A 15,562-nucleotide genomic window follows, 5' to 3' on the forward strand; every position below is an offset into this window, starting at 1 on the left:
AACACATTTCAAAGCCATCCTTTGTAGTTTTTTGCTGAGTGATATCTGCCAAAAACCATTCCCAACTCATTTGAAAACAAACAATGACATTTGTATTCGCCCTGCCTACTCACTACATCCCACTACAGTAGAATTTCTTCATATCTCAGGTAACATGCTTTATCTCCATCCCAGTTTTATAAAGAAATAAAGTCACTCATCTAGCTAAACAACCTGGGCAAATAACACAGCTTCAATTTGAATATAAGGGAACAAGACACCTGAATAGATGTTCTTGTGCCTTTCATTAAGTATGTGCAGTTCAAATATTTCTGTTACTTTTATCTGTGTGTTGACAGCTTTGCTTTGGTAAAGATGGCCCCTTTGATAGACAGCGACCCTTTGGTCACACCAGGGCAACAGAGATAACAGAGATACAATAGACCTTGACTGTTAATCCCTGGACTTCTTTCTGAATGTACCCAATGTGGATTCTGCAGGAGGGTCTGGCCTGTCTCAGTGTTAAGATGTTTTTCAATTTTCCTTGGATGATAATCAAGCATCAGAACCCATCCATCTATAGCGAAGTTAGTATTACATTAAAGTGAAAGTCTACACTAAGACACTATCCGGAATGGAATCCACGGTTCTATTGCAACATGAGGACACAGACTGACCACCTTTTTATATTCTTTATAGTAAACTCAGTATACTTTGCAAGATTTACTCTACCTGGGTTATTTTCCCAACATGCAGTTCTGTTTTCCTCCCACAACTGAAATATGTGTGTTTTAGAATAACTGGACTAGTCTAAACTGGATGAGAGTGGCTGTACCCTGCGATTGACTGGCAGGACTGTTTCCTGCCTTGAACTTGAAGCTTTCTCGGGGGCCAACAGACCCCAGCAACCCTGAACTGGATTAAGCACAATTAGCACTCTGGGTCGGCAGTATGTTAGCAATGCCCAAAATTAATTTTCCTAAAATCAAAATCCTACTTTAACAGTACAGCACACAGAGAAATAAAATATTTTACAGCCTCAAAGAATGAATTTTATATTGTTTTAATATACTTTCACTACTAAAACAAATTAAAAATAACATGTATACAAAGAGCTCCTAAAACAAATATTTGCTCAGATTGCTGACACTTCTGTTTTTCTGTTCATGAGAATTATTTCGAGATGAGAACTGGAAAATACATCTGAGCAGAATGTTAAAATGGAACTTACATGGTGCCAGAGGGAATTTGGAAAAATTAAGAGGTTTCTTAAAAAGTGGGTTTGTTAAAGCAGCACAGGGGCTGTCAAATGAAGTACAGATATGTATGTTGTCATTAAAGATTATTTCACTTACAAAAAATGCACAGGAGAAATAAAACGCCTCAGCAAGTGCTGTACTGTACATACTGTAAATCCCTCCAAAAGATAAGGTGGCTCACATACTCATATTAGAAGAACTCCAGAGGCACTATACTAAATTACTCTAAAAGAGAAGTGCTAATAAAATAGATAAATGCCTCAAAACTAACATCAAAAACAAGTTTTAAAAAACTATAGCACACTAACACACTTCCACCATATCAAGCAGTCGAGGATAACAAATATAATAAAAAGAAGAAGCTTTTCCAACATATTCAGCACAAACTTCCACAAATCACTTACTGCCACTATAGATACTTTATGCTCTTCATCCCACGTCTTCCCAGAAGTAGCCGTTGTTATTTTTATATACCATATATATCTCCTGTTCACATAAATCTGCATATGGTCCAAATTCCACCTTAGATCAAAGACTAGCAACAGCCAACATTAAATTACCTGACACTGCGCAGCAACTAGATCAACAAATATTTGCGTAAACTACTGACCTTCCAATTACAGGCAAGTGCTATTTTTTTTTTTTTTTTGTTTAAACCAGGAGGAGACGGACTGACATCTGATACCTGATGAAAATGATACAATTAAAGTCACCTACCTCTGAAATGTGCCAGGAAAGGCATTCCTTAGTCAGACCATCTCAAAACTCACCTGAAGCTACTCTTTCCTTATTCACTTTCCCAACCTGCTTTATTATTCCTATTATAATGCCATATACACACCCACGCCTTTAACTTAAACTGTATTAAAAAGACACTTTCAGCCTGTAACTCCTATTCTGCCACAATACAGTTCACATGAAAGCGACACTCACTGTTTCTGACATTCTCCAAGGCATTCAATTACTCTGAATTGAATTGAAGCATAAAAATGACAGTATTTAGATTCATCACAAGTGCTATCCTAATAAACTCATTGCTAGCAGAAATTCTTTATGGATTCATTCCATATGTGCACTAAAATAAACAGAGTGCAATGAGAAAACAGTAAAATACAATATTTAAAGCATGTAATCATAAAAAAATTAGAAGGAAAGCAGTCCATCTATACATGCACATGATTTTAAATACAGCACACAACAAATACAAACACATTTACTTTAACTCCACTGGAATATTTTACTAGTGTCATTGTATTCCCAGTAAGTTGGCATACCAGCTAAAACAAAACACTTTAGCTAGTAAGAGCTGCTTGGAAAACAAGACAAGATCTACCATACCTTTGCAAAATGGGTTTTTACCCCGACTCGTCTTTTGAAGACATGGTTTGTAACTCATCCACCCCAAACATTTGGACAGCAGGCTTTTCCTTCTCCTTTTTTGTCCTTAAAATCCTTAGCATACCTTTTCAATGTTAACTGAAACTGAAATGCCTGATCATTAACAAATCTTCAATAAGAAGTAATCTCCTTTATTTAGAGTATTTATTTACTAAAACAGATGGCGTTTTGCTTTCTAACACCATGAAAAAGAAGCTTTCATCTGGGTCATTTAGAGTTTATTCAAGGCTTAATTGCACAACTGCTTAAGTGGTAGCCGTATACATCAAATGCCATTAAAAGAGATAGGTTTTTAAGGGTTTATATTGACATATACCACAGAAAACATACGGCATACCTAAGAAGTGAACATAAAACACACACCAAATATTTGTTACCTACAATATATTCATACTAGCAGGGGTAGTCAGTGATGCCTCGGGTAGGGGCACTAACTACATTTTGAAATGAAATATAACCTATGGCCTTCTCCTGTACAAATGGTGAATCTATGAAAAATATGGGAGAAATAAGTTCAATGGTGTGGACTTGCATATTGGACAAAATCACTTACAGTACAAACACACATTCAGATTTATATAAAGGAGAAAAGCCATCTGGCACATCTCCATACCTGGAATGATTTCAAGGATGTATTGGAAAATGGTATATTTATCATGCAAAACACACAGGGAGTTTAATGCAGGGTGAAGTGTCAGTATAAATGCACAGAGGCAAGGAAAACACCTGATATCCCACTTGGCCAAACCATTCCAGTTTTTAAGCTCCTTTCTATCAAGTAGGGTAGGTTATCCATTTGGCCACTGCTTCAGCACCATGTAAACATGTTCCATTTTCACCTTGCAACTACAAGGATAAGACTAAAAGCATTTCCAATATATTTATAAAATAAATACTAAACTTACTTGAGTATTATGTTTTGACATAGTTTCCTATTAAGACACTTATTCCAATGGGCACACACCTGTCTGACAGAATCGTAGACCGAAGTAGAGGAGAAAGATGGGCAACCTGCCTTTTTTCACATGTGGTACTCATTCTGTGATTTTTGAACTATTCAATTAATGCATGAACACTTTGATGAGGCATATTGTGCTGAAAGTTTGATGATGGATTTGTAGTTGTGACATACCTTCGGCTCGCAAAACATAGATAACAGCACAAAGCTTCTTTTGGTGCATACAGATTCGAAAGCCACCACATTAACACTCCAAACCAGTTTGGTCCTACGTCACAGTAGCTTAGACAAACCAAACTCACAAATGCATACTCAACTACCACTGCTCCCACCAGCATAAAAAAGTATTTTTTATTTCCCCTCAATCAAATTTCATTACTACTCAAGTGTGTGGTGGCTTAAAACATTAACACAAGGTCACTAAATGGCACGTAGTGGTGACTAGAGTGCTTGCTTTACTAGATTCAGAGTAGTCCTTAAAGAGCTGGGTCTCTCAGGCAACCCCAGTTCTTCATCACAAGATTATGAAAGGCAAACTGAGCTGTAGTAAAAGAAGATTACTGGGATGCTTGGCTACTCCACTTTATTCACACTTAATAATGATTTTAACAAAATGTACTTAACAAAAAAATATTAAACTGTCCAAGAACTTTCCATTCCACCTCAATTGTCACCCATTGGCAAAGTGACAGCCTTCAACTTTCCAGGCTTGCTTACTGTTAATTCATAGCTCTCCTCAATAACTGTAAAGTGCTGCACTACAAAACAAGTGAGGTAAAGGCAGGCAGAAATTACTAATGAAGTGGGACCTTGCATAGTATAAAGTTGGACAAAGAATTTACAAACAGGAGTGCAACTTGGGCATTTTCATGCAGGCTGATGAAAGAGTAACTACAAACCTGCTTAAGTATTCACTTAACATGATGCAGATATTCTAACATAGCAAAAAGACAAACATATTCTCTTGCTAAAATACAGCATTTATCCACATTTACATGAAAACTTCATACAACCATAAAATGTACATAGCTGAGGGAGTCACACATGGATATACAACAGATACAGTACATAATTAATTGATTAGCTCTAGGCAAAGCCTGAATCGCTGAAGACATAGTATACATTCTAGAGATGTCTAAATATTCAGCTGTGCTTCGTTGATGCTATGAATATGCATTGGACTCTGTTAATGTGCTCCCAAAAATGTTCATAAGCATTCTCAGAACCAGATGCTCAAAGGAAAAGTTACAGACAGGTTCAGATTTTCAAGAAACAAGTTTTTTATGATCTGTGGCATGCAGTATGGTGCTTTGACTAGTTAGCTGATTTAGAGTGATTCTATATAAGACACACTGTGCTCCAAAAGCCAGACTATGGCTTTTGTCAAAACAATGCAGACATTGAGTATGGAGACATGAGGCCAGCCCCATACCACCTCAAGAAACAGGGAGAACATCCTATCATGCCCAGAAGACAGGCAGAGGATGCCAATGCCAGAATGGATACAATGGCATCCTGGCTGGAGTAGATTCAGGAATAATACCCGGGTGGGAGGCCCGTATAATGGAAAGACTGAGGAGGACCATTGATTTGGTACATTTCCTCCACCAGGATCTCCCTGGCTTAAAGTTCCCACACGGAATCCCGTAGGGCATCTGTAGTTACATGATGCAGCCCTGTGGTGTTCTGGGGGGACTGCTATGGGGAACTGAAGGGGTTAACAATCCCTACATGGTGGGACTTCCAATTGACCCAGAAGTACTTCCATCAGGCTATGTCCTAGCACAGGAAGTACTTCTGGATCTAAGATAACAGAGGCCACTCAACCTCATCCTGGCGACACAGAGTCGGGTGAAAGTGGACAAAGCTCGCCTGGGAGATACAGAGGATGAGAAAAGAGAGAAACTGAGGAGAATTGTTCCGGTTGTGTTATTGGAACCTTTGTGGAAAGTAATTGTGAAAATAAACTGTCTTTATTTGAACGGGACTCGTGTCTGTGAGGTTGTGTCTGGGGTTTGGGGCTCTCTGACACCCCTGGTGGTTCACACTCCTCATGTTACTTTTTCCTGTCCCTATTATTACGCAGCCTGATTTGCAATTTTATATTACAGCTTTTCTGGATTTGTACAGCTTTTACACACTTGTGGTGTAAAATCTGTAAGGTGTATTTTGAGGTTAATTCTCTTTTCTATCAGAGGTACATTTGGTGCATCTGCCACAAACATGTTCATTCTTAACAGTGTGCTTTTCAATTGTTAAATCTGATATTGAATTGTAATGTACTGCTGTAAAGTACTTTGTTATGGTGCATGTTACATAAAGATTGATGGACTGATAAAGCTGCTTTTTGTATTCAAAATTAGCTAAGTAATGTTAAAGAGATAAATGGGTGCAGAAAACGGATGGAAAATGTGCTGAATATGTTTAGATAACCAGTTTCAAGAAACAAAAAAGCTACATTATATAAAACATATCACTGCCTAAAAATCATCAAAGGTACTAATGTCATTCTGAAATCAACTACTACATAATTGCTTTTAGACTCTGATACTTTCTACTGGGCTGCTGGAGTTTCTCTACTGTAAAAATGAATGTAAAACAAAAAACAAAAGTAAAATTTCAATTCCTTGTGCTTCAAAAACCCTATCCTGCTCAAGGAACTTTTTCTTAAAAGCCCAAGGAAAGCTCAGAAATATGCATGCTATTATTGACATGTAGTGAAACTGCTGGAGTGGTGTGATGTATCAGACTCTATGACTATGGGCCTAGAATGGTGAGCCCACTACTGTGCACTGACTTCTTGCACCTCTAGAACAATCATCAAGGCCCAACCTACTACAAGCTTTCATGTTTTGAAATCTCTCTCCTCAGTATACAAGGCTGCACTAGCTCCCAACTGAAATCCTAAACCAAAGAAGTTTACCTTTGGACTATTTCACATACATAATTGCTTCATTTTGTTAATATGCTTGTACACTCTGCACTATTGTGATACCCATCAGTGAAGCTACATTTAGATCCATGGAGTACATTCACTTTCCTGCTTCCTGCTGGCTTACTCCTCTTTAGTCTTTAGCAATTCCTACCTTACCCACTCCCTTACCTTACCTGTTAACTTGCTTACATCTGTTAATATTTAGACTAACAAATATTTGCCTGTGTTAAAGTGGTACCTGGCCTGTGCTTTGTTCCAGCCTTGTGCTTAATGTTGCCAATGAAGTAGATTAAACTGTTTCAGTACTAGAGGCTGGATTTAAACATAGCACAATATTAATAAAGTGCTTTTTATAGCAGTAGTCACACCAAAAAGCACTATATAAAACAAGGATTGATAGACCTTGGCTTATTTATTTGATATTTTTGCACAGTACTAAATGGATGGCAAAATGCTTTGCAGCAGCGTTCACCGTGTTTTTAATTTGCCTTGGAACATTTTTTTCCATTATGTGTGATTTGTTTGAAACGTGGCTGCTGTCTTTTGAGCTTGATGCCAACGATTTGCATAATTCCTCAGTCAGCACCTGCTCGATGGCCACTCCTGAGCGTTTTGTGTCGCTTTTCTTTCTCAGTGAACCTCAAACAGCACTTACAGGGAGCCATTAGCAAATTGATACTCACACAAGCTAATGACCTTTGAATAAAAAGAAGAAAGCTCTGTTTAGCAACACAATCAATAAAAAGAGAGTTCAGGTCTTTAAAAATTGTAATTATCCAGTAAACTATCAAAGGAGAGAGAGACCGCACGTGTAATAAGTGACCTAGAAACATTCATTGTGAATTTGGCTATGATGGTTTCATTGCTAATTAATATGGATGACTAGCAAATGATCTATTTTAGTAACATGTGACATATTTCATTAAGTTCTGATGTGGCTCCATACAATTTCTGCAGCTGTATCGTATAGCTCCTTTAACCTTTTTAAGCAAATCACTAAGCCTCTGTGCTTATTTCTCACCTTGTTGTAATTGATTAAAGATGACAATTTAAGTCATACAAATATACACAACAAATCATGAAGAAATGGAAGAGGATAGGTCTATATATCTTAGAAGTTTTACATTCAATTCCCATTTCAGAAGAAAAAAAGGAATGAAAAAGAGTTCCTACAGCCTGTGTCAGAAGAAGAAAATGGATTGATTGATGGATACGATAAATGCAGAATCTCATCCAGGTTGAATCTGAAAATTATGACAAATCACCTTTTAACACTATATGCTACCAACATATGATTTGCTGTGATTTAAGACTACATAGACTTCTGTTGAAATTTTCCCTGAAATGTGCACTCCGTATTTGTTATGCAGGTTGCTACATAAATAAAAAGAATGAGTGATGATGGCATTTTCCATAGGAACAGTGATTCTTTTATCACATAAGATTACTGCACATATTTAAAGCTCCCCTGAAGTCATGTTATTTTTTGAAGGTGTGTGCATATGAAATATGAAGAGCAAAGCACTGTATTTGTTTGATTCTTACCCTTGTCTCACTGAATGATCCTAAGCAAGTCATTACATCTCAAATGCCTGTGATATAATTCAAAACATTTGCATTTCTCTTGGTTGTATTTATGTTAAGTTTTTAAAAGACATTTCTGGGTTAATGGGGACTTCAACTGCTGTACAAACAGTACATGTGGGACCTACTATACATTGCAGCTCAGTTCTGGAAATATATTCACCTTAACCATACCATTAACTACAATAATAAAGGAAAATGAAGGATGAGATACCAAATTCTAATTTTTTTAAACCCGCTTAATATAAAACAAAATTCAAGGGGGCATGCTGTGAAGGCATGCTGTGAATCAGTTCTGGACGGGGCACCCCTCCATTGCACAGCCCACTTACATACTCATTCACTCTCACACTAGGGTCAAACTGAGTATGGTAAATAACCAAACATGCATATCTTTGGTGGTGTTGTAGAAAAAACCACCACCCTCAGAGGAAAACCAACACACACATAAGAAGAATGTGCCAAGTCCACGTGGTCAATCACTTTGACGACAGGGTTTGTGTGTTCTAAGGAGCAGGCAATGGGTCAGGTCAGGATACTATACCACAAGTTCAAAAACCACTCTACTCACTTTGTCACTTAACCTGACCTTCCTCCCAATGTAAAAACAAAATGCAAAATTGATGTAAATAGTTTTACTATGTAACTGTGCTGTATAAATCGAAAGTTGTTGCTTTATTGTTTTTTTCCCATTTTTCTAAAGTAATGAATCAGTATTGGGAAATTCAGTTATAAGAGAATCACATAGCTGCAAGTATTCAAAGAAGTCAATGTCTTCAAGACAGAAAAAGGGGAACAGAACTGAAATCAGCATTTCAAAAGAAGGCTGATGAATGTATTAAACATAGGTAATAATTAATATGTTGTCAAAGTAATGTAAACTTTTGGAAAAAAATGACTTAACTTTAAACTAGAACTGAACTAATAATCCATAAGACTATCTCCTAGAAAAGAAAAAAAATAACTGAAGCAGAACTAAAATAAAGGAAAGAGATAAATAAAAATTGAATTTAGCATCTGATTATCAGATTTGCTGAAAGAAAAACCTGCAATATATATGAAATATGTCAAGCATCACATACTCCGTCCTCTCCCAAAACCATACATGCTGGAAGCTCATGTAAGATAAATGTATGTATCAAATAAGTTCTCTACTATATGATATGTGCTACCATTTAGTAAGGTATGCATGTGATTTGGAAGAAATGTTGCTTTGTTCATTTTCAAACTGTAATTTATTAATAATCTCTTTATTTTCAACATGGAAATTGTGATTATTTTTACCTATCTTTATATGCCACAAACATAATAACTGTTCAAGCACTCACAAAACAAACAAAACAAAAACATTACTTACCATCTGAGATCGACTCTTTGGACAGCCATTGATATCTTCAATCTTCTCATTAGCTGAAATAAAGAAAAAAGAAAATCCTTTTCTTTAGAAGCATCTGGAGAAAAAAGTAGAGAGGACCCTGTGCATCTTAGGCATAAAATACTTGAAAGCTACAAGCAGCTCCCTGCCACTGAAACTCAATCTCATCACAGCAAATGTGGAAAACTGTGAAATCTGTCAGTAAACATGATGGGGTATGTCTGTGGGCTGCACCCTCCCAGTCAGCAGCTGAAAAAAGGGCCCACTCCTAAAGGCAGACAACTGTGCTGCTGTGTCATCTTCTATCAGCCTTCAGTTAAGACTCTCAGTCGACTGAGGAAACCTCATTTACAGTCTCAAAGAACGTCTCCAAATTTGTTCACTTACTTCTTGTAAACGGAAATAGTTTGAAGTTGTTTCCTATTGCTATAAATTTAGATTTCAGAGGATTAACACAGCTCGAGCCTTACTCTTTAAATATCAGAAATGCTTTACTTCCACCGCTACTTGATGGTGGTCCTCAGAGCCAGCAACTCACCAACAGAGACAACAGCAACTGCCGGCTGTGAGTTCTGCAGCACAGGTGACCTTTGAAAAGCAGCCATGAAATGCTAAATAAAGACAGCAATTGCACTGCAAGCATTGTCAATGAGAGCTTGGAAAACAAAGCACTAATTTAGACCAAGAACACCAAAGAAAACACAATCTGTAAAAATATCCATTTAACAGAAAGATTAGAAGCATGCAGAAAGAAAAAAAAGTAATGAACAAAAGCAAAGAACACCTCTAACCTAACATCAATATCAAATAAAGTATAAGCAAATCAGTACAGAAACAATGTTGGCATATAGCATTAAAAAGAGAGGAGTTAGTAAGACCTAGGTCTGAATAGTTTTACTTATATAATATATAATATATATTACAATTTCTCTTGCATAACTTTTTAATGTATACGATCATATTCCTTTCAGCCACACAGACAGATCTGCATTTGCTTGGAAAGTTTGATCAAACCAGAAATGAATGACAGTAAGAACAACTGAACTGTCCAAAACAGTTGTAACAATTAGAAAATGTGGTTAAGAATTTCTGTGCTTGGAAGGAGTGACACATTTGTGTGTTTGAGAACTGATATAACATTTTCTCTTCTCTCTAGGAAAACTTCAGAACATGCTAAACTGGGGTCATAGGAGGATTTCCTCCCCCAGCAGACACAGTCAGCTGTTTGTTTTTCTCTCCCTTCGTTCAGTAGGAGGGAGGGAGAGTCAAGGTACATCAGCAGAAGAACTTGACGCTTACCATCTAAAAAACTTAATTAATTAAATCAATTACACTAAGAAACAAAAAAACAAAACAAAAAAAAGACAAACTAAAAACTAGAATTGCTTTCTACCAAAACGTCTATCATCACTGGTGTGAAGCTTTGAACTGCAGGAATTCTAATTTCCTGGACAACAATGTCTCAGTAAATTCAAATATTTGTAAACTCTGTGTTTGAATTTAAGATTACAGTAAAAGAAGGTCTCAATTTAGTCAAAGGACATTAATTAAATACACAGAATATTAGAGTTATCACAAGAAGAATATGTGTATGCCAAGTTTTCAGGTGTTCTACTTCAAGATCTCCTTATAAAAAGTAGCAGAATGGTACTAAAGTGCGGCTACACTAAACATGACTCATCAGAATGTCGCAGTTTGGCAAAACTATCACTTGATCAAATAAACATTGATAAATAATGGTAAGCTGAAAATTCAAAAAGGCATTAGAAGGAAGTCTGCAAACACAATTGAAACAGTGTTTGAAGGAAATAAAAAATTAGAGGGGTTAAAGACAGTCCACAGTCAGAGTGATTCGCTCCATTTTCTAATCCCGTCAATATAGTTATGGATTGTGAACCGACCCTGGACGGAACACCTGTCTACTATAGCACTCAGAGTAAAGAAAATATTTTACTTTCTTGTTATATTTTACTTTACTGTGTACTTTTGTCCTCAAGGCTCAAGCACCATGGTTAATCTCATTCCAAAACATCAAGTCAATAAGTTCTAAGCTGGAGAAATGTATGATGAAGATTAAGCTGAACGTACCACAAGATGCAAAGACCCTTAAGGCAGAGTTTAACTACATCTGGATATGTAGACATGTCATTTGTGGTTAAATTCTAAAGAAACATCCACTAACAATCAAAATATTTTCGGTACCTCTTTTGTAAGGTGACTACTATACCCAGGTTAACTGTAAATGACAGTGTACACTTAAATTAATTTTTGTGTTTTTCACTTAAATATTGTTTTATTTATAAGGTTTCAAAACACAAAAGATAGTTCAAGATCTATCTTTAATTAAATTGATAGAACAACAAACTCTAAAATTTCAAAAAGAATATTTAGATCCTGGATATATAATTTCTTTCTTTGCGGATTAATCTATAAAAGGTGAAAAATCCTGGTACTTGCCCTTATCATTAAAATACTCTGTAGTACTCTAAGGTGCTGACGTTCTTCATCCAATTCTATCTATTCCAATGAATCCTGATTATTAAAATATACATTTTGACATCAAGCATGTTCTGCGATTTTTCAGGTAAGAAAAGACAGGCGATTCAATGTAAAGTTATGTAAGAATTTCACTATACCCTGTTCATGTGACAATAATAATCTTATAAACCAATAGTGTTACAGTATATTGTCTGTAGAAAGAGGCAGACTTTTTTTATAGTCTTGCTGTATGTAACTTTCTATCTCAAGACTAATAATTTTTAACTAAAAATAAATCTTCTTTGTTTCAGGTTGTGGGAAGCACCAGTTTATCCCAGCAACAAGGCAAAAACACACTCTGGACAGGCATCAAAGCTCCCTCATACTAATCCCTTAAAGTCACAAATAAAATGACAGAATGTCTTTATAACAGGAAGAAACTTGAGAGATTGAAAGAAACCCATTCAAACACTAGAGGAAGATACATATTCCACTTAGAGGGCACAACAACCATTAATCAAAATAGAATTAAAGGAGGAAGTAATGCAACTCACTGTACTGCCATACAGTAAAAATATAAATTCTAGAGGGTAGCACTGTGGCACATTGGCTATCAGTGCTGCCTTATACTTTGAGGAAAATGAGACTGAATCTTGGGACAGGCTACTGCATGCACTATTTTTATAACCCTGCTGTTATGCTGAGCATGAGTGAAAGTGAATTTTTGACTAAGTATGCCCTGTCCTTCGTGGATATGTATCTTGTGCCTAATGCTACTGGGTGAGGCTTCAGGTGCTCATTTCTATTAAAAAGAATAAACAAATAAATTCAGAAAATAGATGGATGTAAACAACCAGATTGTGCTGTGATCCAGGCAGGATCATAAGAGAGAATAGATCAGGAGTTTTGCTTTCATTTCTTACACTTTTACTTAAAAACAATAAGGATGCTCATTCAATACTAATAATGAATCACTGAATGACCCAGAACAAGTCACTTAAACCTTGTCACACAATAAACTGAAAGAAATATGAAAATAATTACAGTATATTTGATCTGTAAAGTGTCTTGGGAAATCATATACTGTGGAATAACACTGTAAAAAAACAACATTTGGTGTCTGACCAGCATAAAACAAATGGCAGTGGACCGTTACACTGACCTAGTTACCTTTTGTCTTGTGTTTTGGACACTTAATAAAGGAAAGATGCACAATCATGAGAGCAGGGTATGGATCTATGGATTCTGCTGCATCTGCATAACCAGAATGGAATTTCTTAAGGTGGCCCATTGAACTTGTGCAACCCTTTGTGGATTGAAGGATGGAGAGCCTCAAATACATATGAAAGAAAAGTAAAAGAAGAGAAAGGAGTGCACCCCATTTCTGTAGCTTAACTACTTTGGTGTTTTAAACATCATAGCTCATGAAGGCATTGCGCCATTCTTGCCAAATGGAGTTATAAAATTGAGTTACAAAAAACAAGTATATAAAGCAAGAAGAAATAAACAATGTAGTCCACTTTTATATGAGAGACAAAAAATGTCAGAGTATTAGAGAAAGCCTCATAGAAGAATATAAAAAGTAGGCCTGAATATACTGTATCTTAGTGTAAGGTGATAGCTGACTCTGAGTGTTTCAGTTAATGCATGTTTGCACACTTGCAAAAATAAAATATGAGTAAACAAAACTCAGTTAACTGTTTCTGACAGAAGAGAGAAGCCAAGTCACTAAATGCAGATTAATTGTTTTGTAGGTTTGTCCTGTGTAGGTGGGTGAACACCATAATAAACTGGTAGCCCATCTTGCCTCGCACCAAAAGCTACAAGAATAACTCCAGCTCTCTACAGTCCTGTGATGGAGAAAACCAAGGTCAGGGAAAAGAAGGATCTTCTTTATGATATATTTAAATATTCTAATAAAGAATATTTCTATTTATAAGCTCAAACATTTCCCAGTATAGTCAAAATAAGGGAGGGTGGTACTGAAGGGAGGCATGGCTACCTCAAGGCTCCACCAGAACTTACTGTATCCTGACCAGGGAGATATGCTTAGTCTGCATGCTCTTCCCATGTCTGCATAGATAACTTTCTGAGTATCCAAGTATGTAGGTGTGTGTTTAAAGTTATATAATGACTCTAAATTTGTCTGATGTGAGCTTATTTGGGAGCATGTGTGTAAGTGAAAGCTGTGATTGACTGGTAACCTATTAAAGTTTGATTCTTGCTTTGTGCCCAGATTCTGCTGTCATTGGTTCTACTTTGCTCTAACACTGAATTTGTGCAAGTGGGTTCAGAAAGAGGTTGGATAGGTTGATAAAAAAGCACAATGCACAATGATGAAAACAAAAGCACCATGCAGTATTTACTGTATGTACAGTATCCACCAATATTAAGTTCACCTAATAGAGATCAGGGACGTGGGGCCAAAGCTTATCCTGATAACACCAGTGCAAGGTAGGAATCAAGGCACCAGGCCATGGCAGTGCAGCCTTCACACTCACTTACAGAGGGGCCAATTTTGAGTCACCAATTATCGTAAATTGACCAACATCTTTTATACATACCGGAGGGAAACCCACAGAGACACGTGAAGGTTATACAGTACAAACTCAACAAAGACAGTAACCAAGTCAGGATTTGAATCCAATATTTTACATCTGTGAAACAGCAACAGTATTTTGCTGCTACACCTTTAAATACATGTTTACTGATTTCATTTTTATGTATATTACACGAAATCATCTATATATCAATAAAAATTATAATGAAAAAGAAAAAATCTCATTCTAATCCTATATCCTAAGTGCCCTAGATCAGCAGGTTCCCCCCTGCATCAAGAGGTATTCCACAATATGCAACTATGTAGGCAAGTGCTAATAATTTTGGTGGAATATAAAGAAGGTCTTAGACCGGTCTATCTGTGGCAAAGGCACATCCACTTTTGCCAAGTGCTTCCTGTCAGAAAGGAAAATGCGACTACAAAAGAAGACGAGGAAAAGAAGAGAAAAACTACATTGTTAAGAAATGCTTTTATTTCATAAGTTGCCTCATTAAGATCCTGTTGAGCGGTAAATTTCATATTTTGCTCATTGTCAAACTCTATACCTCGCATTACATTTTAAAGGTTACAGAAGGAAATGACTACTGAAAGAAGCAGGGTGTAATGTGTGTGCTTGTTTGAATAAATGATAAAATATGACATGTAAAAGCCATACGTTAATGAATGCATTTATATGGGAAAGGGCAAGGGCACATTGAAACCCTGCTCATGTACTTTAAGAAGCAGCAAATAACTGGTGTGCAATCAGAGGAAGCAGCAGCTCAGAAGCTGCTTTTTTGTTTCAAGAAGGAAAGCAAGCAGCTGACTTACCTACAACCTGAATGATTTCAGCCAGTAGTACACCATCAGTTACATCTTGCTGTAGATCTTTGATGAGGCGCTTATGGCCTGATCGTGCCAGATAGTGGTTTGCCCAGTCAGTGTAAATCTGCAAAAGAAAGACAAGACAACATGAGAACCAGGGCAGAACTCCAAGGCTGAGTCATAAAATGAGTCCACCAGTCAGGGGCTGCCCAGGCTCTTTAAGGATACAACA

At 36.7% G+C, this 15,562-nt stretch overlaps 1 protein-coding gene across 6 annotated transcripts in view; it reads right to left on the reverse strand.

The window, feature by feature from the left end:
* nav2a (neuron navigator 2a) overlaps positions 1-15,562 on the reverse strand; it is a 327,423-nt gene that overhangs the window by 232,312 nt on the left and 79,549 nt on the right. For 5 of the 6 annotated variants that reach the window (XM_051923293.1, XM_051923294.1, XM_051923292.1 and 2 more), the window contains exons 2-3: positions 15,337-15,454; positions 9,471-9,523 (exon numbers count right to left, since the gene is read on the reverse strand). In XM_051923293.1, the coding sequence (XP_051779253.1) occupies positions 9,471-9,523; positions 15,337-15,454 (171 nt within the window). Of the gene's footprint in view, positions 1-1,642; positions 1,767-9,470; positions 9,524-15,336; positions 15,455-15,562 lie in introns of those variants that run through there. The other variant, XM_051923295.1, reaches the window with a different exon arrangement.

This window comes from Erpetoichthys calabaricus, chromosome 2, assembly GCF_900747795.2.
Source record: "Erpetoichthys calabaricus chromosome 2, fErpCal1.3, whole genome shotgun sequence".
In the NCBI taxonomy this organism is placed as follows: Eukaryota; Metazoa; Chordata; class Cladistia; order Polypteriformes; family Polypteridae; genus Erpetoichthys; species Erpetoichthys calabaricus.